This window comes from Pinus tabuliformis, chromosome 1_2 (assembly GCF_031772625.1).
Source record: "Pinus tabuliformis cultivar Carrire ecotype Pingquan chromosome 1_2, CPIR1, whole genome shotgun sequence".
Taxonomy (NCBI): domain Eukaryota; kingdom Viridiplantae; phylum Streptophyta; class Pinopsida; order Pinales; family Pinaceae; genus Pinus; species Pinus tabuliformis.
This window is the reverse complement of record NC_142298.1, coordinates 889507002-889531579: the sequence shown is the minus strand read 5'-3', so window position 1 is coordinate 889531579 and position 24578 is coordinate 889507002. Positions and strand designations below refer to the sequence as shown.

Genomic DNA, 24578 nt, shown 5'->3' with positions numbered 1-24578 from the left:
ACATGGCTAAACGTGCAGGAAGATCTTCAGGGCTATCTAACTCTGAGGCTGAGGGTAGTGGGAGGGGCTCCATAGCTTCACCTACTGAGAGGTCATCATTTTTTGTTCCATGAACAAAGTTGGAGCACAACCTTCAATCAAGTCAGTGATAAGAAAAGGGAGAAGAAAGAAGCGAACAGTGTTATGGGGAGGTGTCTTTTTTCTAGAGTGACTTACCTCTTACCATCACCAAAAACAGTACATTTTTGCAGCCAATGTGTGATGCCATTTTTGTTGTAGGCCCAGGGTACAAAAGCACTACATCTAAGAAGTTGTGTGCACTGTGGGCCAATCCTTCAAGAAAAAAAGGACAACAACTCTAGATTGGCAGAGTTGAAGCAGTCATGGGAAGTCTCTAGATGCACATTGATGTCTAATGGCCGCACATATAGAAAGGATAGAACCCTTCTAAATTTCTTGGTACATTGTCCTAGAGGTACCATGTTTATTAACTCAGTGGATGCATCAGCACATGTAAAAGATGTAGCATTGATATGTGAATGGGTTCCTCTAGGAGATTGCTTTGCATAATCTCGTGCAAATCATAACAAACAGTACAGCTAATTATGTGGCTGCTGGTAGGATGCTCGTGGAGAGGGAATGCTCATTGTTTTGTACTCCATGCGCTGCACAATGTATCGATTTGATGCTTGAGAATATGGGGAAACTCTCCTTCATGAAGGAGGTGATTGAAATGGCTAAGAGCATCCCCAAGTTCACATATAACCATGCTTTTGTTCTTAGCCTCATGAGGAGATGCACCAAAAACAAGGAGTTTTGGTGTCCTGCAATCACACGTTTTGCCACCAACTTCATTACTCTCCAGTGTTTGCTTCAATGTCAATTTGAGTTGAAGCAAATGTTTGTTTGTGATGAGTGGTGTGAATGTAAATACAGCAAGAGTGAGGATGGGAGGGCCATTGCTAAATTTAGAACCTGATAAGAAAAATCCCCTCGGATGCCTAAAATGTCTAGTAACCCACCTATGGTTACAAGCCAACAATGATAGCTCATAAAATAAATCGAGTAAGCCTTGATAGGGCCACGGTTGGCTGACGTGGAGGTCTAAAAAGGGAGTGTTGTGGCCTCATGTGCTAAGGATGAGATTGAGGGCCTCAAAAGTAATGAATAAGAGGGGGATGCCCTACAAATGTTGCAAAACATCTCCAAACCCCAATTTGGGCTTTTTGGGCTCCAAATGGGTCTCATGGGTCTCCAAATGGAGCAATATCAAGTTGATACTCCATCAATGAGGGCTAGAAGATGACACATGCCCTCCCATGTCTCTCTAGGAAAGACACGACCTCTTATGGACCCTGTATCAACTTCCAAGTGTTAGGTGCAATGTCTAGCTGGTTGGGCAACGTGGTTCAAGTGCATCATCACCTTTGTATAACTAGGGCACAAACAAGCATGTGGTGGTGCTAAAGAAGCCCATGGTGTGGCAATCAATGCTCTACATGGCTGGAGGCCCATGCACCTCAACACTCACACTACAATTGCCATTATGACCCTTTGGAGGGCTTGGATCCCGTATAGGGAGGCCAAGTCCAAGATGGAAACACACCCGCAATCCTGTATAGGATTTAATGCATCTCCTCACCTTCCGGTACAATAATCCATTAGTGCAATTGAGTAAATAAGCTTGCAAATCAGTGGAAAAAGTGGACACTTCATAGTGGCATGCCCTTCCAAATGGGCTTTGAACATATACCGTTGTTACCTTCCTGGGTAGGAGTGGTTAATGAAGGATCCTATTAAGTGGTTTCAACCTCCAAGGGAATGGCAGGTCCATGGTACATCCATCAAATGGCAAGAGTTATGTGAAATAGTGATGGAACGGAGTGGGGGCAGAGGGGAAGCTCCAAGCCACATGCCATGCTACAAGGGTAGCTATGATGAAGGAGGCCCACACCTTGGGTGTATGAAATGAGGGAGCAATCATCGTACATGAGTCACGTCGACCTTTATTTTTTCACCCTTCTTCATTTGCCTTTTGCCTTTTATTGATTTTTCTTCATTTTACATCTTCGGGCTCAAGAGGATGAGAGCATGATGTGTAAGATGTAGCAGTGATTACCCCCTTAAGTTGGGGCAGTTTATCGCCAACCAAGGGTTGGGACATTCATGGGTTTTTAATGATACAAGTGGCACTCATAGGGTACCTAGGAACTAGGGTGATGGCCATAATGATAGGGGATAGAGCTCATGTTCGGCTTTTGCCCACATGCTAAATTTTATTGTCCCAACCATCTTTTTCATTTTGTGGTACATTTCTTGTTGTATGTGGCCCTATTATGCTTTTATCTTTCTTTTTAGTTGCATCAACATTCGGCCATCATTTCAAGTCTGACCCAAGGTGTGAACAAGGGGAAGGGGAGCAATGGACAAATGTGGACCCAGATGGGGAAAATGTGAAAAGGGCTTGTAATGAGCGGAGGGGAGTGAGATATATGGTATCAGGAAGTGGGACCACGCAACCAAAATCAAGGTTTCCCATGTAGTGCCACTCCTAAATCTAGTAGCCAATAAAGGAAATCCCACAGGATTAGGATACAATATTAACCCCCCAGTTGAAGTAAGGGAACAAGAGTACAGTCAAAGCCCTTTCTTTCTGCCAAATACCCCACTAATCCATGCCCAAATGTGCCCGAGAAAAGCAAGTATAAACAGCCAATTACATAAAGAAAAATCATACCTTCAAGGTTGGAAGGCCCACATTCAAGCACACAATCATAACAGGTGCGCGAGGGCACACAATGGCCGACTCAGATGGCGGAGAATAGTAACACATTGAACTATCAAGTCACTACAAGGGGTTGTTGGGTACTGACTAAAGACAAATCTAGGAGAAAATTTCTCCTATAGGGGCCACCCATTGGTGGTGGGTAACAAGATCCTCGCCAACATTTTGCCAATGCTGATTTTTTCAACACTACTTAGACCCCATTTAAGGGACTAGTATCTGCTTGGTTGCGTGAGGTATCAAACAAGAATCCTCCCATAGCCTTTCAGGAGGAAGTTGGGCTTACAATGTGGAGATTTGAGAGGAGGTGACAGTGGGCCCATACCTTGTGTGTAACAATCATAGTAGGTTGCCAAGACCTTAACAACCCTACTATTTGATCAGTAACAAGTCTCTCAATCCAAGGTTCCTATCCTAACAACATTCTCAAAAAATGAATCGACCCCTTCATGGTGATTGATGACTTGGTTAAGGAGATTTTGTTTCTATCCCCTCATCTGACCTTGTCCTCTAGCTCCAACATGCCTTTACATCCTTTCTAGTTGCCATGGTTTTGTTTATTGTTGCACTCATTTTGTACTCCTTTTAGCTTTGTACTTAGCTCTTTTGCTTCCTCTGATGGAGTAGCAACAGCAGTTGCTTTCACATTCCCACTATATATTGAAACTAGATATAAATTTTTTGTACCATTGACCTACTTATTGTGCTCATTCATTGGACATTAATAATATTATCTTATCTTATCTCAGAATTTTGTCACACAGAACTTATTGCTGAACGTAATTTTTCTATTTGCACCCTTACGTGCAATATAAACCATCAAACTTTGCATGCTTTGTATCTAATGGTTTGGATTTACAATGATGTATGTGTTTTTCATATTTTTCTTATTGAAATTTGAATATGTTACGTATTTTTTGTTTAAGGTATTCTTGTAGTAGTTTTTCTACCAGTTCCTGTCTAGTTCATAATTTTGGGCAAACCAGTTCCAGTCTGGTTCTGGATTGATAAATTTGCATCAAACGGGTAGCTTTCCTGTAAGAGAATTCTTATAGACTCCCCACATAGAAATGAAAAGAGGATTAGATGTAATATGCACAGAAGAGGCAATGCTCATTATGTTCAGTTGTCAGATCCAGATTAAAGTACTGAACATACAAACTGAAGCCATACCCCACTTTCTCCACCGCTTAACACATTAAATCCCGTATTACTATCCCCCCACATTATCTGCTAAAAAGGATTGCGACCAATTCTATCAGAATGGTCCGTACCTACACAAATATTATGTGCTCTCATATCAGTATAATGGCCTGTCGTTATAATGCTGAGGTAGACTTACTGAAAAAATGATATAACCACTCTCCTTGAGCATCTAATAAACAGAAAATCCCCAAGCACCTATGCATGTGTAGAAGAATGTCTTCAACTTTATAGGTTTTCATCATTCAAGGTGCATTGGCATGGCATCCACATAATTTTGCTCATAAATTCCCCATGTCTGTCTTATGATTCCTAGTTCATAAAGATGCCGCTAATTGGGTGAGCCTAAATGTATTTATATCCATCCATAAGATGGACTCCAAAATCAATCAAAAGAAGACAACAATACTGTCTTGTAGGCTAAAAGTGCTGCTGATTTGTTTGTGACATCCAAGGCCTAGCAATGGTTGCACCTGTGCCCCATCTAATTCCCACATGATCTCAGCCTTTTATATCATTGAAGTGTTCTAAATAATAGAATGCCCTTCTAGATAATTGTTTAAACTTTGTATAATCACTATTTCATTATCCACTCCTCTTTACATTCTGTTTTCTGAATTTTTCTTTCTCGAAGTACGTTCTTATCAGCAAAATTTGGCATTCAATATTATCATTGCATTGTTTCCTTTGTATCCAACCTAATCAACAATTTCCAGGCAAAAGTAATTTTTGCTTATGCTCTATGAGTGTCTGATAAGACTTCTGGAGTTTGGAGACTTCTAACAATATGACCCATGTTCAGGCACTGAAAGTTGATAAAAAGGTATTGTAAATATTAAAAAAGTCAAACATGATAAAAATAATTAAAATCACCAGTTCATACAATATAATCTTTAAATTGTAGAGATACAAGCAAGCTAACTCTTTCTCTTACCAAGAAGGGCAACTGCCCATGTGTAAATACTGGGTTGGCTATAGCAATTACTCCAAGAGCTTTCAACATCAGTGACAGATTTTCCTGTATATGTTTGACCTTCAAACGTACAGTTGCTTCCTCTCTAAGCTGCAAATCACGTGCTTCTTCTTTTGCAGTTTTTGTCTTTTCTCCATCGCCTGTTTAAGCATATAGAAATGTCCTACTAGCTAACTAAATGAAAAATATCTACAAGGAAAGAGAAGAAATCATATTTGTAATTGACAATTAAGGAAAATATCGAATGCCATACCTAGCTTCTTTGTTGCCTTGGGACCATCTCTTTTGACCAAGTTTGGTGTCTCCTTTTTGGCTGGAACTTGACGAACAGGTGGCACAGATTTAACAGGCTCCTAGACAATCAATTAAAAACAAGTCAATCAAGGGAAAGATTCCCCCCCGAGGGAAAAGCCAAATGGTCCATTTTCCTGACCAAAAACTGAAGCTAAAGGCATCTCACTAAGTAAAAAAGAATGACAAACAGAACCACATTGAGCATTACCCCATCAGCCTGATCATCATATGACTTGAATCGTCCTTTTGCTTGCTTTATATTTTTATCGCTCACTAGCTCTGCAATATAAACCCCTTGTTCACTAGACAATGTCCCTTCTGCCGTGTTGAATATCTGTGAAGATCCAACAAATGATATTAATCATAAAAACTGGCATATTTTACCAGGCTTTAACATTGAAAGTTACCAGTAAAATAAATAGATAACTAAAAGAACACTCGGAAATGTAGAAATGTTGTGGGAAGAATGTAGACTTCAAGGATAAGTTGCAGGCTATAAGAGTTTTAATTAAGTCAAAATTGTATACAGAAACTGTTGCAAGTTTCAATGTTACAAATTAGAAAAATTGTGGTTGCAATAAATCTTGAAATAAGAAAGTCAGGTTTAAGGCTTTAAGCTGTGGGCCTGTGAAACCCCCAAAAGGTCAAGTTGCACACTAGGGATCCACTGTAAATTAGGTTGTGGGATGGTTAAGCTGCAGAATTTAAAGAGTATTGCAAGGTAGGGTAGTGGACTTGACAACCGGAAAAACAAAAAAGAGAACAGAAAGATTGGGTTACAGGCCTTTAAATGTTGCAAGGTGTGACTAGTGGAACAAGCAAATCACAAATATCATTGCACGTGCTGGAAGAGGACACGCAAGAGGCAATGTTGAAATCTTGAACCTACAGGAAGTGGAAAAGATTGGAATGGAAAAAGGAGAGCTGAATCTGAGAAGATGAAATCCCTATTTAACTAATGTATATTGTCATATATTTTTATGTGATATTTGCAGTTTTTTGGAATTAATTTGCATCAATAGTAAGGCTCTCCACGAATAATGTGCAAGATCCAAGATTTGAACTTAAACTTGAAATTGATGAAATTTTGAAGAGTGTATTTGCACTCAATTTTTGTTCTGAATGAGGATACTGCTGATTTAGGAAGCCTTTGTGTGTTTAGGTTGAATGAGTTTAAGAATAGGTTAGCTATCGTCATGCCAACAAGAAGTTAAAATAATCAGATTCCAAATTCTATTGAAATGTATCTTAATATTACCCAAAGACACATAAGACTTCAATTTTACAATTCCTGAAACATTTCAAGCAAGCTCTATTGCCTAGATATATTCATCTAGTTTTTTCCACGTCGCTTCACAAGCCAAAGAACAGAAAATAAACTATCATAAAGTAGTCATGTCTAGACATAACCTTCTAATTCAACAGAGTTATTGTGAGGATATCATTAAATTCTTTTAATTCCTGAATTTGAGTCAGATTACAAGATAAAATCACTGTATGTGTTTATTGTCATGACAAAGTGAGAAAATTCTCATCCATTAGTTTTAACAATATCAAGAATCCTCCCAATTGATTATTACACCAACGAAAAATATGTGTGCTTGTCCTGCTGTTCTATGTACTTTAATTGCTACTCACTTAGCTCTCTCCCATCCAACAGCCTACCTACCTACACTGTCAAGGTTGTAGTAGTAGATGAATGAGCCAATCTGACAGCCATCATGGTCCCTCACATGCCCCAGCTGGGCACGGACTTTCACTCGAAAGCTGAGCACCAGAACTCAGGCGCCTGCCCCAACCAGCCCACCTAGTAACTTCAGCCCATACAATCGACTTCAATCTTTTTGTTGTTTTGTAACATCCTAAGCAACATGGTTGTCATATCAGCCATAATGCCTAATCTACTTCTTGAACTTGTTCATTTTAAAGTAGGCCTCAGCCTGTATACAAGGCAGTAGCTCAACATGTTAGCAGTACATAGAACTCTCCCATGCTTTTGGTGCATTCATCTATATGAAATTATGAATAACTCAGGGATGCCTCGGACACCACCTAGGTCATTCCCCAGCCCATGGGGCGGTGGGGGAATGGGGATGGAATTTTTATTAGTAGCATAAATTTCTAATGAATATAATCCACATATGCTATTTATTTACACAATATATATGCATGTATGTATATTATTATCTGTTGTGTAAACATTACATGCCAGAGTGAAATATACAGTATTTATTTTCATACACCTCTGCCAATACACAGTGTTTACACAATGCATTCATTAAAAATTAATTTCCGATATGTAAATGACACATTTTTTTTGTTTTTCAACACTACTTGATCGATACAATTCAGGATCTGTCCTGGCCATATTAAACATGCATCCTAGATATATCCAATTTAGATACATATTGGACATAGATCTGAACCATATCTACACTGGATATGGGATATGGCTATTCTAAGCCCAAAGGCAGGTACATCTGGCAAAATTAGGATTAAAAATAATGATAAAAGGTCAACAAAAATAAAGGTATTTGATGGGCACTCCATTCTCAAGAAATGCTACAAGAGTAAGAATTCCGAAAAAAACCTTCATGTGATCCAGCCATCCAGATATGCACTGGAACCACAAGAAATAAACAAGCAGGAGGGCTACAAAACACAAGACAACAATTGATAAAAGACAAAAAGGATGCAGTCAACGTAAAAGCAGTAAATTTGGCCACAAGCATTGAGACGTTTGGATGTATCAAATTATCAATAGTGATAAACAACTCAAAGTGGCCATCAAAAGGTTCCTAATAACAGAATTTCTAACATAATAACAGGTAAGTGAACTCTCTCTTAGGCTCTAGTACATCCTCGAGTATGATTTAGATATCAATTACAGATGTAACCAAAGTCAGCTACAACCAGGGTAAGGGATGCTACTGTCATGTTACTCAGCATGAGATTTTGGCTAGAATCATGACCAGCTGGGAAAAAAACCTTTTTTCCGAGCTCCGTGTGACCATGAAAATCCAGAAATGGGCCTCTAAGGCCTCCATAACCTAATCCCTAAGGACAAATTTAGGGGGAACTATACCTACAAAGTGATCTAGCAGGTTGTGATGACTCAAACCTTTACAAACAACAGCATAGTTATTAACTTGAATCTCAACAGAAATCTCATCACCAAGGATCTCAATACTTCACGGTAAAGATTTAGAAAATATTTGTCCAGGTTCTTTGGCAGCACCATTGTCCCCACTAAGCAAAGTTCGAACAGAATCCTTGTTGTGTTTGCAGAGTGAAACAGGCAGTAGGGCAGCCATTTGCTCCCCTCAAATTTTATGATGGCCAACATAGTGCCCACAAGCCAGAGCACAACACTAAAAGCTGTCAGATCTGGCTGAGCCTCCGATTAGATGGCCAGTAAAGGCAGCCAGGTCTCTCAATCTCTGCAGTTCTCAGATGGACACTCACCAAAGGCTAACCCTAGCAGAGCTCATCTATCTTTTCCCTGCTCAATTGTTCTTTTGAGAAAAAAATTAGAAAAACCAATAATGTCATTTTTCTTGTTTTTAGAACTTTCTTTGACAATGTTTCCATTAAAACCTTTTTGCAATTATAAAATTCAATATTTTTATTTATAAGAAACAGTTATATATTGGTCAAAATATTTGTCACAGCCTTGCCCCTACAGCCTTCATACAAGTCCAAAATACAACTCAGATTAATCTAATGGATAAATGAGGCAAGAACCTTCAGGCTTCCATACATCCGAAATTCCCAGAAAAATCAAGGTCTACCTGCTCCAAAACTTGCAGGTATAGTGTCTTATAAACTGGGCTAACAACAATAAAAATCTTGCAAAACATAGATTAAGTACTATTGAAAAAATTATCTAAGAAATCCAGCTACCAAGTCCACCTGGCTAACAACTTTAAACTCCACCTAGGAGTCTCGCATATTCTTTTGACACACGAACACATCTGAAACATCACCCAAGGAGGGAGGTTAACAAAGCTAGCAATGCAATCAAGGAGAAGCTGAGACACAGATGGGAAGACTTCTACTTCCATAACTTTTACTCGAAGAATGAAGAGGAAACTCCAGTATTCCTAATCCCACTCCCTCAATTTCAAATAATGCTTCCCAAAACCCACACAGAAATTGTTCCGGGCTTTATTACCTCCCTGGAGTTTTACCTTGAATTTAGACCTCCCATTCGCTGAATCTGCAAAGAACTTGGACAAATTGGCTTGTTGCAGACACCCTGGACAAATTGTCTTGTATTCCAACAACATCCTTGGCACACTTTTGAAGGCACTTCCTAACAACCCAAACATCCCCAGCTATGGCACAACACAATTGTAATGCTCCATGGTATAAGCAGAAAACAAAGACCCACTTTAACTTGTAAGCAATCACTTAAACCCCAAACCCATATAAAAAATTCGAAGGAGCAAATGCAATCAGAATAGTGCAGCACGATCATGAGATAACCCCAGCCTTTAATTCCCATAGTTCTCAAAAAAATGGAAGGATGGCCAACATAACTCATCGTATCTCTTGTGCCTAAACTGAGGCAAGATTTGTATTGTGCATCAAAGTCGTGATTAGGTCCAAAGGCTATATCCTTGGAACCTAATGTTACAAAGGATAAGTATCGACTTGTCTTAGTTTAAATGTTACATTGATGTGACATGATGGGACAGTGATGCTAAAATCTCCCTCCCCTCAAACAATTTTCTTCCTCTCATCATGGGATTGGGAGAACATAACCTTTTTCATGGCTTCCAACCAGATGTTGTTCTGAACATAAATATATCAATAAATAATAAGTATAATTAATAATTATGAAAGGACATGATTGTTAGTTGAGAATGACTATTCATGAAAGGGCACCTCGCCTAGTATTTATACAAGGCCCTCATTTCTAACTGAACAATATCAATTGGCCTCGAGGGTTAGCTCAATTGGTCGAGCCCCTGTCGTTCAAGCACCTTTGCTATTGAGAGGTCACCGGTGCAATTCTCTCGACACCCTCGGGGTCAAGCTCCGTGGTTGAGCCGCCAAGAAGTGATCCCTTCAGATGGATCTGCCAAGTACAAATATTTTGTGGGCATAACAGCGACCGATCTTCGGGGCCCGTGCAACGTGAACCACATAGGAAAAAATAGGACAATATCAATTTTCATACATTATTCAATATTTTATAATTTATCCTCAATGGATTACCTTCTAAGTTGCACGAAACGAGGAAACGAGTACGAGTTTCCGAAACGGGAAGCAATACGAAACGCGACCTCCCCAAATTTTGGAAACGGGGAAACGCGAATATATATATAAATATATATTGAAAATATTTAAATATATATATATGTGTGTGTGTGTGTGTGTGTGTGTGTGTGTGTGCAATCATAAAGCATAAATGATACATTATAATTTATTACACTTAAACATTAAGATTTAATTTACATCACATTCACTCATGAATGATCACATAATGAAAATAAAAATATCAGAATATCCAAAAGCAACCTTTATTATATATCCAAATCTCAAAATCAGCGTTTATTTATATTAATATATGAGGCTGCAAGTACAATAAAGACTATAAGGCTGCAAGAGAGAGATCCAAATCAGGATTTTCTGCATCCACATCCCATTCTTTAAAAGAACCATTGTTGTATTGGGAGTCTCCTCCTACATAGTCAAATGACCTTAGTGCTCTTGATTAAATACACGTTTCATACCCTAGTACCCTACATGATCTTGATTATTGGGAGTTTCCCCTGCATAGAGGGCTTGGTTCTCTTGATTAAATACAAGTTCCATACCCTAGTACATGATAAAATCCAATGGAAACATTGCAATCCCTCCAATCCTGAAATCCTGAAAAACAAATAAGTCTGCTAGATTTTGAGTGAGATCTAAAATTTTACTTTCTCCATATGAAATCCAATGAGGGCGAAACCACTCTCAAACATCCTGAGTCATTTCATGGTAATGTTAAAAATTGAAGTAAAATGATGAAAATGAAAAATAAAGGAGAATATCACTTTAATTTAAGAATTTAACATTACCATGAACTGCATATCCCTCAAACTTCCTAATGAACTGCATATCAACACTAGGGCAAAAATTCACTTTTATAACTTTAGACACGCATCTAGAAGCAACAAGAAGTCACTAACATACCCTAAAAGTAAATTAAAAAAAACACAAGTTAATGAGGAAACGTGGGTCATATGGCCCTGAAACGCGTTTCCGGCCGTACTGGCCACGTTTCCGTTTCGGGAAACGTGGCAGTGCGGTCGTAAACGCGTTTCACGGCCGTACCAAACGCATTTCCGCATTTCGTACCCGTTTCCTTACGGAAACAGACCTCTATACCACGTTTCCTGCAACATAGATTACCTTATATTCTAAGTCTTCTAGAATATTTAGCTGTGAGCCAGGTTTTGCTATCGCATTTGGTATCAAAGTTTTGTTTTTGATCCAGCCCTTGGCCATGCTCTTATCAGAATCTTTTAATGCACCCTTTGGCCAAATTCTATTTTTTGGAGTTTATCTAAATTTGGTCATTAATCATAGTTAGGCCTTTGGCTAGCAATTTTGTGAAGTTATTCCATTGCAAAATAAATAAATGATTTTCATTTAACCACCCAAAAAAAGGGAAATTTCCAACGAACTGTTCACTGAGTATTCTAAACATCGTAGTGCCCCAAGATCCACAAATTGCATAACTGTAGGGTTAGCCATTAAATCTGTGAAGTAACAAAGGTCCGAGGATGGAGGGCAAAATTGCTTTTTAGTTACAAAGGAAATCTACAGTCGCACTCCACTTTTTGTTGTTTCCATTAAAACTCACTATGATTCTAATCAATTTGACGCTTGGGTGTATTCAATGCAGGTTTCTCAAGAGTTAGACACTTTTTATGTTTGTTGGAGATCAACCTGTTACTTAAAAACACAAAATATTGAAGCCATTGTCGTCGCAACCAATCAGCAATGTTGTTTCCAGCTAGTGTTAAATTTTCACAAACATAGCGTTTAAACTACCACTCAATTTTTGTCAGTCAAAGAATAGTTGACCATTTTTTGGAATTATTCGCATTATATTAACCCAAAGTAATTAAATAACCAAAAACTAAAGTACCGAACCTTGAGTAGAGATATTAAAAGGTTCACAAGCTAAGTATATATAAAAATGGGTTATCATTAAAACAATAAAATTATAATTGCTCTTTTACCTTTTTAGTATCCAAAGGCTATTTTCAGAAAACGATGCTTTTTATAAGCTATAAAAGGGAGTACTTTTAAAGTGAAATTGATTAAAAAGAACTCCAAGCCCAAGACAAGTTATAAAAAAAATGGATAACTCAAAAATGAATGAGCAAAAGATGAATTCCATATGTAAGTCAACATTTTGGACTAACTAGCCTTTTTGTGAAATGAAATTTAAGTATTGTCTAACTCTTAAAAATTACAAACATTGTTGTCCAATATGTGGGAAATTATTTATTATGGAAGAATATCAAGATAATACACAAATACAAATAAAATGATTAGAGGACGAACTCATAGAACTTCAACAATAAAAGAAAATATTGAAAAAGAAATATAAAGATCTCAAAGATATGTTTTACAAAGATTCAACAAAAAAACAAGACAGGAAAACTTTTCGCCTGAGGGACCATCTTCAAAAATTACTTTCGTAGGTCAAGAAAACAAAAGATATTAATAAGTATAATAAAAAACTAAAACAAGAAAAGGAAGATCTCAAAAAAGAATTCAAAAAGAATATAATGAAGAAAGAAAAGAAAACTTGCACTTAAAAAGCCTTAATCAAAGGTTATTAGAACAAATCATAAGTTTAAAAGATGAGAATAAAGAAACTGGGAATAAAGTCCACAATCTAGAGAATAAAAACTCAAGAGTAATAAGCATTTGTTGGAAGACGTGAAAAATCGAACACCAGATTCCTATTGTAGCAACTAGAAATAATTTTCCTAATTGTTAATTAAATTTAACAATTTATTTACTGTGAACGACAGCAAATACTAAATCAATCACACTGCAACCTACACAAATAAACTACGAAAGAAATAAACACTGGAAGAAATATTAGCGCACACATAAAATGATAGTTATTTTTGGACCAATGTCCCTGGAAAAACCCAACTCAGGAAAACTGGTGCAGCAGCTGAGGGTTTTATTATTATGCAGAAGTGAAATAAACTGAGTACAACTGGATACCGAAACTGGCAATCCTACAGAGAAATACTGGCAAGGAAATCTAGTGAGGATAAATTCCTCACTCCACAAGCAAATCCCAACGCTGACCTCAGCTCAAATTGACTCATCCATATTTCCTTTGCGCAGTCACCCTAGCTGCAGTTGTTGTTGCTCTCAACTTGGAACGGCGTCTCCTCAAGCCGTCTAACCAACCGTTGTCTGGGAAAACGTCTTTCCTGGCCTCTGGAACCTCTACCTAGCTTCTGGCACTAAAATTCTACTTCTCCCTGGAAATTCGACTTTGCCTCTAGAGGCTACTACGTTGCTCTGCATCATCCTCTCTGCAAATGCACTCACCAGATCTACAAATTTTCCTCCAACTTCATTATCCCTACCCCTCTCTCACTACTTCGATTTCTTTGGCTCTCTTTCTGGCAGCTGAATGCTACTACTTAGGAAATTGATCTGCCAAGAAACCAAACTGCTAATGTGATTTCTCCAAGTCCCATCAATTTCTTCTTATAATCCTCTATTGAGACTTCAACGGCCAAGATTATATCTTAATCGATGGCTATGATTAACTTGAAGTCAATCTATGTGAGTTTCTAGAACATTCACACGTTAACTTAATTAATTCTGATTAATTAGTCATATTCCCTAAGTTTATACTTAAGGAAATATTTTAAAACTGACTAATAATTAATTAAGTCATGTCTATGCAGAATTTCTAGAAACGATTTCTAGGTTTTGGAGATCTCATGTATTCTAGTCTCTCCACAAAATTCTGTGGCTATAACACATCTGATGCTACAAAAAATAACTAGGATCCTAACTCCCAGAGGTCTACATTTGGCACATATAGGGTGTGCATAGAGAGCCATTGGCCTCCACAGTAGCAGACAGTACTCCATGGCTCTTCATCGATGCTCAGAGACTACTACCAATCCACTTTTGGGATGATGATGATATGCTTGGTACATTATGCCCAGCAGGCACCCACAGGAGCCCCACACTCTTGGCAGGTGTCCCAAGACTTGTACGATGTCGTGGCAGCATTCATTCGACCACTCAGACCCTTGTAGAGGATCTACAAGCATCTCCAATTCATATGGAGACCCATGGGGTAATTTATGTGCCCTCAAACCCACTAGAAGCACCACAGATCTACTACTTGGAGAACAAGGGGCCACCCCCTTATCCATCATATTCCAAGGAATTTATTCCTCAGTATGGCACTTCAGGACATTATTAGGCCTTTGGAGGGCCCCATGACATGTACATATTATTATTTGGCCCCTTGTGAGGCTTATTTTTACACTTGTAAGCTAGTTTGGTGGGCTTGTCACCAATAGGGGTTTTATTTGCACATTATTTTATCATTAGGGGCTAATGTAGGCCCATATGCTAATTCGAACTCCTTAGGAGGCTATATACTGATGTTGGATACATTCATTTGGATCATCACTTGACTTGGGATCTCTCTAATCATAGAGAACTTCGCACTTTTCCCTTTGAGGATATTTTTTGGAGATGAATAAATTTTGATTTATGGATTTGGGCTATTTTTATTGTCTTGGAACTTTTTCTTGCAAACGAAATGTTGGTTGGATATATTATGCAACATTGTAAGTAAATTTTGACGTCGGTATTCTTGTTGCTGCATACTGCTAAAATTTGGCCTATTTGTTGCATAATTGAAATGTGGAAGTAAGCATGTTTTAGTTAATTTAATATATGGGCCAATGTTATATGAATGAAATGTCCTAGAGATTATTTGTCTCGATAAGACTGCAGCATTTGCTTTAAAGTATAAATGCTTGAAGGTCACTTTTCTTTTCTTTCTCTCAACATTGGATGAAGCTGACTTTCTGGGCCTCCTTGATCAAGAAACCAAGTTCTTACTCATCATCATCCTTGACTCCATATCCCCAAGTGAATTAGGCATTGATCCCTAAAACGGGTGGTTGTCTTCTTCACCTTCTTCACCTTTTACCACTTTTTCCTAGGTCTAGCCCTCAAAGGTCAACTAGAGCATCAATTTCCCAAGAAATTAACCCAAGGAAAAATTTCAATCTCCTATGGGCTACTGCGTTGGTCGGTCCCCTCCCTCTCCAAATTTGAGGCAATTCTAACGGTGGAATCTCCGAGAATCCCAAGCCCTAGCTCTAGGATTGAATTTTGCTTAAGCATCCCCAAGGCTAGACCTCAACAGGATCGATTCAACCTCTTAAGTAAATATACTTGTTTGGTCCTTTCCTTTCACTTTGTCCAGGATAGGAGAATCATTGGTTGCTACATTCCATCCTCGAACCTGGACTGGGTCTACTTGGCCTCATGTGGTCCCACATCTCAATAAAATTACTTGTCAAGGACCATTTGGGAATCCAAGTTTTACAAAAGTTATAAGGATTGAGGACCTCGTCTATAAGCATATTCCTTCTCCCTCAACCCTCCAATCCTCATCCCTTACCCCTAGACGAACAAGTCCCTTGCTTAAAGAACAAGCAATTTCCATTCTTCACTCCATCCTTAGGAAAGGGTTTCCAAGGTCACTTCCCACCTATCCCTTGACATATATTTTACAAGTGATCCCTACACTATCAAGACTCCTCCCATCGGTGAAAGTCTGTAAAGAGCGGGAGACTTAGCTGTGGTGACCAGTATTGATAACATCGGTATCGACAAAATATCAGCGGGGTCCAGAAAACATCTTATCGGCAATATCAAAGAAAATATCGGCAAGCATAAAAAATGCATAATATATTCATTCTTTTCAGATTTTTAAACATATAAAGCAATAACAACATGAAATAAACACATTGGCACATAAATATGAAGAAAGCACTGATATATATGATGTTAAATACAAATGAATCATGATACATCAAAGGCAATACCAAATCCTGTTGATCCCTGATAATTGTCCAATCAAGGACTCAAATGTGGAGAACCAATACAAAATAACATCACATATATAAAAATATCTCATCATCATGAGTTATATGTAGCAAAACAAATAAAACTAGCAACTATCTATCTGAAATCACTTCCCTCTCCCCTTTTACGGGAAAACATGATGGGTTGTTTGCAAGGGCTGCCCCTAGTAGTAGAAGGCCCTAGCCCTGACCCTACCCCTGCACCTAATGTCAAATAATGAGTGCTAGGTATGGAGTTGTGCTCTCCTATATCTATAGCAGATGGTGTTGATGTTGATGCTCCCACAGTGTCCTCCTGAGTCCTCCTACTCTGACTCCTGCTCCTCCTCCTCGTGCTCCTCCTCTTACTGCCCCTATTCTAATGGATCATCTGGCTCTAACCATGAAGGTGACTCCTCCAAGATGGGCTCCTCAAACTCCACCCTCCACTAAGACAATACATCAATATTGTCTAAGGAAATGGCATCTGGACCCACTAGTGCTTCTATTTGCTTCACTCGAAGTTGGATATTGTAATAAACATACACTAAATCATTGAAGCATGTGAACTCCAACATGTAAGAGTGTCAAAAAAACTAATGAGTCTTGACTCTTGAGTCTTGACATTTGAAGGTCATAAATTAAAATTTTAAAATTACATTAAGTGTAATTGTTCAACTGAAGGCTGGAGCTCAAAGTTATACCTATTGCGCTTTTTTGCATGTATTTTCTCGAATACACTCCAAATGCACTCACACCCTGAAGAGCTACATGTTTGACTGATTCTTATGGCCAATTTCTGCAAATTTTGTGCCCTTGCACCATAGCTTCGCCACCAAATATCTACAACAATATAAAGAAATAAAAAATTCAAAAACTTAAAACATAATTAAACTTTCAAATAAAAGTTACATAATTGAATTTTAAAAATCTATAATTATAAGTAAGGAAAATCTAAAATGAAAATTTTAATTTCTAATGAGTGATGACTTGTCACTTATGTGGAATGAAGAGGGTCATTTCCCTAATAGCATCATCAAAGCCAGATAGGCCAACACAATCTCGATAAAACTGTATCTCGCAATTGATTTTGCTACGAAGCTCAGGATCAGGTACCATCCTATGAATACAGGAATGGAGCCCTTCCATCACCTCGCCATCAAAATCAAAGCTGCATTTGTATGAAAATGCGGGGTTGAAGAAGAGTGTTGTTGCATGAATAGGTCGATGAAGCATCCCTCTCCACCGACTATCAATCACATCCCATAACATCATATGCCTATCAAGGCCAGTAGAACCCTTGTCTGCATAATAAAAACATATGGCCTCCTTGGCCCTATCCATGGCCTCATACAAATAAGCCATTGCAGCCTTCTCCCCATCTACCAATCTCAGAACCTTTACTATAGGTTCACTAACTGCGGATGCTTCTAAAACTCCCTGCCAAAACGTGTCAGAGTACACCATTTTTGCAATGGCTCTCCCGTCCTATCTCCTGTTGTATCTACAATCACGCCACTCATCAAAAACAAAACATTTGCTTCAACTCAAACTAGCATCGAAGCAAAGACTGAGGAGTAATAAAGTTTGTGGCAAAACGTGTGAACTCTGCAACTCCTTGTTTCTAGGGAACCTCCTCATGACGCTAAGAACAAAAGCATGCTTATAAATAAACTTGGAGACGCTCCTAGCCATATCAACCACCTCCTTGATGAAGGAGAGTTTCCCCATATCCTCATGCAGCAAATCGATACAATGTGCTACACACGGAGTCTAGAACAATGTCTGATGCCTCTCCATAAGCATCTTGCCGGTAGACACATAATTAGCTGCATTGTCTGTTATGACTTGCACCACATTCTGCACACCAATCTCCCGAATGAACCCATCTAACAATTCACATATCGTTGTTGCACCTTTGATATGTGTTGATGCATCCACTAATTTAATAAACATGGTACCTTTAGGACAATGTACCAAGAAATTTAGAAGGGTCCTACCCTTCCTATCTGTCCAACCATCAAACATCACTGTGCATCCAAAAACCTTCCATGTTTTTTTCAACTCCACCAATCTAGAGTTGATGTCCGCTTTTCTGCTTGAAGAACTGGCCCCCGCAACTCCTCATATGTAGCACTTTTGTACCTTGGGTCCACAGCAGCAATAGCATCACACATTCGCTGCCAAAATGGATTGGTTTTGGTGATGTTGAGAAGTAAGTCGCTCTAGAAAAGACACCTCCCCATGACTCTATCTGCTTCTTTCTTCTCCTTTTTTTAATAATTTATTTTATGCCAGGTTGTGCTCCATGTCCTATTCGTGGAGCAAAAAATGATGACCTCGCACTAGCAGTAGCAGGTGATGCTGTGGAGCCCCTCCCACTACCCTCAGCATCAAAATCAGAAGAAGATATCCCGAAAGATCTACCTGCATGTTCAGCGTTGTTTCTTTTTGTCCCTTCTTTTTTTATATCTTTTTCATCAATTGCTTCAAGAGCTTTTTGTATAAGCTCCTAACTAGAAACTGTACAAATCCCAACATCATGTCCAGTGAGTCTAGCCAAATGGTATTTCAATCATGTAACCCCTCTTGTCATCCTAGTCCCACACAATTTGCATGATAGATATGCCTGATTTGTCCCACCATCAAGCTCCCCATACTCCCAAAATGGGTCCAAGGCTTTTGGCATATTTGAATTTTGTAGTGAGCTAACTCAAACCTAGGGCACCAACAAAAAAAATTGGAATTAATAAGTAATAACCACCTCATTTTACAAAATAATTTTTTTGCTACATTATTTGCAATGTGAATTCAATGAAAAATCATAAATGACAATAAGAGGGTGCATTTGAAAGTTTAAAAAAAAATGGAGTTTGTTGTCCAAATATGGAGAAAACCCTTGCATTTGCTCATGGGCATGAAAATCATAGCAAATGGAAGAGAAATAATAAAAACAAAAAACAAAATGTTTGTAGGCAAATAGGCAAGCAGGAATAACCCTAAATCTATCAAAAAAATCATTAACATAGGGGTTTATTAGGACATACTTGTTAATGGAAGAAATGAAGATTGTCTCACTGTTCTTCAATCTTTGATCAACAAAATATTTGTTGTTGGTGGCGATAATGGTTATTCAATCCTTGAATCCTCCTTGACAGCAAGCACAATGCTCTCCCCTTCCTTCTCCAGCAATCATAAAACAAAATGAGGAAAAAGAAATGATTTTGGCCTTTTGTAGCCGCAGCAGCGAAATTTTTTTTCATGCCCGACGATATTTTGGGTCGTAGAACGATATTTCCCCGAAATATTGCCGATATTTCCTCGGCGATATCTCGTCTCCCCAAAAATATTGCGATATTTCCGAATATCGGCGATATTGTCTTCACTAGTGGTGACAGTGAGCTAAGCCTCCACCATTTCCCTTAACCTAGCAGTCGCCCTCTTAGGAACCCCTTTTAGGCCCCCTGTTGTGTGAGTGGTAACACAATCTAAGAGACAACAAGGTGCTTTACCTTTCCCCTTGTCAGTTGTTTTACCTTTTACTTCATTTCTTTCCTGCTCAATTCTATCCCAAGGCAGCTTACATGTGGATGATTCTTCTCCTTTTGTGCAAGGCATACAGCTTCTTCAGAAAATTGAGGAGTTTTCTTCTTCCCAAAATCCTTCTCTCTTTCAGCAAATTTTTTCTCAAGGGAGTCAAAGGTGATCTCCTTAAGATGGCCACTTGCTTGCAAAGATTCAAGATAATGTGAATAAGTGGGATATAGTGCTTTGACATAAGCTATGAGAGGAATATATGCTTCAACACTAGTGGCCTTTATATCATGCATAAGCAATCTTACTTCTGATCCTAAGGCAAGAGGGTCATCATTTTTCAATTCAAGACTGAGCAACTTGAACGTCAATTGAACAACTTCAAGTTCAGAGTGTGAATCATACAATTTCTTCAACTTCTTTAAAGCTTCAAAGGCATTTGAAAATGGTGAAATATGACGACTCGCCTCTTCATTTACTAACACTACAATCAAGGCATAGGCCTTGGCTATTCTTGTTTTCCCAAATGGCAAGCTCCTTACCTGAAATGGAATTTCAGGTGCATTGTCTCCTTCTCCTTCACAAACCCCTTTCCACAACTCATTGAAAATGAGGGTGTGTTTTATCTTCCTAGACCACTTAGGATAGTTCTCTTTTCCAGAGAGAACTACACCCACAATGGAGATGAGTGAATGCATCATATAGTCTAATCTGGCCTCAAAATTACAATGGTTGCAATAAAAGGTTGATGCATTTGCAATAAAGCTGATTGGTTATGTCTTCAAAAAAATCATCAATTAAAAAATATAGGCGCTCAAATATATCCTCCAACATAACCAATATTCATATCATAAACATCCAAACATAATACCATCATGTTCCAATCACTCCATTCAAACTTCACGTTCTTGAAAAGAACACAAAGCATATACACTCACTTATAGCATCAACGCACTTCATATATGTGCCAACCATAAAAACTAAAACGAATTTAAAAGCATACCATTCAGCCTTTTTAAATATTCAACACATTTTTTTTAAAGAATGCTAACTTCAACGACTTTAAACCTGGCTCTGATACCATGTGAGAGCCAGGAGGATAGCTTCACACGAGGGCTCGGTCTTCATGAATTTTCAACGCAAATCCAACGTTGTATTCACCATAACCATTCAACATATTTAAAAAAATCCTCCAGGTTGCATACCTCAATCCATGTCAGCTCGCAGCACATTCAACACACAGTCATGCACCATCTCTATCAATGTAGTCAGCGTTCAATTTATGCAGCCTTCACCACAGTGCTCATAAACCAATTGCACCTTAACGCAGGAGTAATCGCACCATATAAAGGCTTCAATTCAACATAGTGTAATTGCACACGGATTTCAATAAAAGAGAGAATGCGGAGCACGCAACATGAATATGTCCATTCAACGCATCGCCATTAAAAAAGGAACTCGCAGCGTACGATACGACTCTATGTAATCGGCCATACCAATGCACAGTCTTCATTTATTAATAGATTTTTCAGCATTTCGCTGGGAACTCAACACACCAGAGTCATCATCCTCCAGCACAACCTTCAAACCTCCACACCAAACGCAAACTCGACTTCTCCATGGAAATATAGTCAACTGAACATAAAGTTTGTCATGGGAAGAGGGTTTTGTTGCCTGTTCTCTTGACAGTCGCATTCTTTAATTCAAAGCAAGAATCTGGAGAGTAGTTGTAGGTTAATGCAGCATTTAACGCACTCAAGGCAGAGAGAGGATGTAGTAGAGAATAATGGTAGGAAAATAGGAGCTACGGGCGCAGGAGGAAGCTAAAAAGGGGTCGGCTCTGATACCATGTCAGGCCAGGAGGGTAACTCCACTAATTAAATTATTTACTGCATTACTCATCCCATGAATATATACATGAGTGAAGAGACCCTTGGGATTCCATTTCCAAGGTCTCTTGGTTTTCTCTAATGCATAACTGAAACTATTTACAATATCTACAATAATCCCAATCCTTTCAGATTAGGTGTCAACACTTTATAGATGCAATATAGTTTTCATTGTTCCATATTATCAACACATCATCTACATATACCACAAGATATACAACAGTTTTTCCAACTTTCTTGACAAACAATGTTGCATCATCAAGATTAAATTGTTTAAAATTTAGTTTCAGAAGATGCTCAATTAACTTTTCATACCAAGCTCGCAGTGCTTGTTTTAGGCAATATAAGGATTTTGTAAGTTTACATACTTTATGTTCATTTTCCTTCACAACAAAACCTTTCAGTTGAGCCATGAAGACATTCTCTTTCAAGTTTTCATTCAAGAAAGCAGTCTTCACATCCATTTGATGAACAATCCGTCCATTATAAGTTGTCGAGGCAAAGAGAGCCCTCTAGACTTGGGACCATCAGGTTTAAACTGCCTGGATTTTCTGATTTTCTTCTACATGATGTGCTCTACCTTCCAGAGCTGCGAAGAAATCTGCTGTCACTTGTTCATATTTACCAGCAAGGCCACTCTATCCATATCTTTGATGGAAAAGTAGAAGAAAGCCCTTTCCATCCATTTCAATTCAGTTTCCAAGGGTTGTTTCACATTCTCCTATTCTATTTATGTACAGATTCGTTTATAGGACAAAAAATCCTAAAGGATTATGTCCAACAATGACTAGCCTGTTTTATATCTTTGCAGCATTATTACAGTTAAAGCTTTTTTGAATCCGTGATGTACAGGCAACAGGGCAGTAGCAGAAGATACCAACAGCAAGATTCAACAGGTAGGCATCTTTTTTGCATGCTGAGCAATCCGATAGCAACTTTAGTATCAATGAGCTCAAGGAAACATGTAAGAGGAACAATGGTTACCATCCAATGCCGTTTACTGCCACGGCAGATTGAAATTGATCACATGCTGAAAAGGTTCAAACTTGCTCTGATACAGCCTGTGACGAACCTCAAAGTAGTCACATGATGCCATTGCCCTTCATAAGAAAAGGGGTAAGCCCATATTGTCCGAAAGGTTGATATGCAGTGATAAAAATTGTCACACATATATATAGTACCTCAGAGACACAACTATGCTAAATGATGAAACCTTATATCATAATAATTAATATGTATAAATATAATTTAGTTTTTTTACACACTATGCAATAACTTTTGATTATACCAACGATAAATAAAGACCAGTGACATTTAAGTTGCAGCACAAACTCTACTGCTATGTTTACCCATAATTTATGAAAGACCCTACTCAATGTACTTCCATCCTATCATTACCGCTCAGTCTCCTGCAATTCACATTCCCATTGCATTGATTAAATTTCAGGACTATCTCCAATTTATAGCTGAAACATGCACCCATATTTCTGTCCTTCCATCTCCACAAGTCACGGTAACAAGGCCATTAATGTACCTCTTGAGACTTCAGTATTTTTCTCTTGAATGCATAGGAATGCAAAAACATTGGCCGTTTACAACAATCAAACCTTGCATGAAGTTAGGTATGAAACAGTTGTAATAACTTTTAAAATAAGTCTTACAAATCTTACACACTGAAAATTAGATTCTAATACCCTTCAAAACAAATAACAACCATGATAGTTACAAGTTGGCTATTTAAATTATGAAAATTGAAGCACAAATTAAAGAGGAATCACGCAGAAAAATCAGCTCTCATGTTTAAATGCAGGGGCAATAGATCCACACATATCATTTAGCAGGAAAATTTGCTTTTTTACAAGTTTACTCCATTCTCCAATTGAGGAGCCGATACTACAGAAACCACATCAATTGAATGCAGTGAAAATAAAAATGATTCATAGTATAATAAATACTCCATAGAATTTATATGGACCATGGACCCTTGGGATATTTTATTACCTTGATATCATTTTCTGAAAGCACATCATGCAGACTTCGCTCCGGAAGCTGTTCCAACCTCTGAAATGGAGACCAAGAAGACATCTTCGTATTGAATTAAAATAAAAAGCATGAGAAAGATCTTCATTTTCCTAGAAATTATTTAAAAAAAAACTAAACAATTTCTACAAAGTTGAAACCACAGAGAGAAATGTATTACCTTTACAAATTCAGTAAAAGTTTCTTTAGGAATGATTTGCATTACTGTTGACAGAGCATAAATGGCTGCTTGAGATTCCAAGCAACCTGAATTCATCATGCCTGTCGGTCCTAGTAGTATCTGAAATCAACAATATAGGAAATATTCTTCAGAAAAATGAAAAAATGGCATAGGCAGCATCCTGAATTCATCATGCCTGTCAGTCCTAGTAGTATCTGAAATCAACAATATAGGAAATATTCTTCAGAAAAATGAAAAAATGTCATAGGCTCTAACTTCTCAGCAATTATATGAATATGTCAATATCTGTCAAACAAGTAAAAAAATCAATGGATAAGACCAACCATTACCACTCTACACTGGGTAGTCAAAACAGTTATTAATGCTCAACTTCACAGAAATGGATTTCTGACTCTGGAGCTACCAGGCATATGACCAAGCACTAACACACACTTTGATTATTGACTGCAGCACAATGGCAAGAAAGAGACAACTGGTGATACTGATAACTCAGCCTTACCAGTTTCAGGATTTGATGATGTCATCATTGACACCACCA

The 24578-nt window shown here is 38.2% G+C and overlaps 1 protein-coding gene across 8 annotated transcripts in view; it reads right to left on the bottom strand.

The window, feature by feature from the left end:
* The window catches only part of ILA (putative protein kinase regulator ILITHYIA), a 356320-nt gene that overhangs the window by 211461 nt on the left and 120281 nt on the right, over positions 1-24578 (bottom strand). For all 8 annotated transcript variants that reach the window (XM_089396177.1, XM_089396171.1, XM_089396172.1 and 5 more), the window contains exons 15-19: positions 24020-24139; positions 23821-23880; positions 5464-5589; positions 5215-5314; positions 4923-5101 (exon numbers count right to left, since the gene is read on the bottom strand). In XM_089396177.1, coding sequence (XP_089252303.1) covers positions 4923-5101; positions 5215-5314; positions 5464-5589; positions 23821-23880; positions 24020-24139 — 585 coding nt within the window. The remainder of the gene's footprint in view (positions 1-4922; positions 5102-5214; positions 5315-5463; positions 5590-23820; positions 23881-24019; positions 24140-24578) is intronic.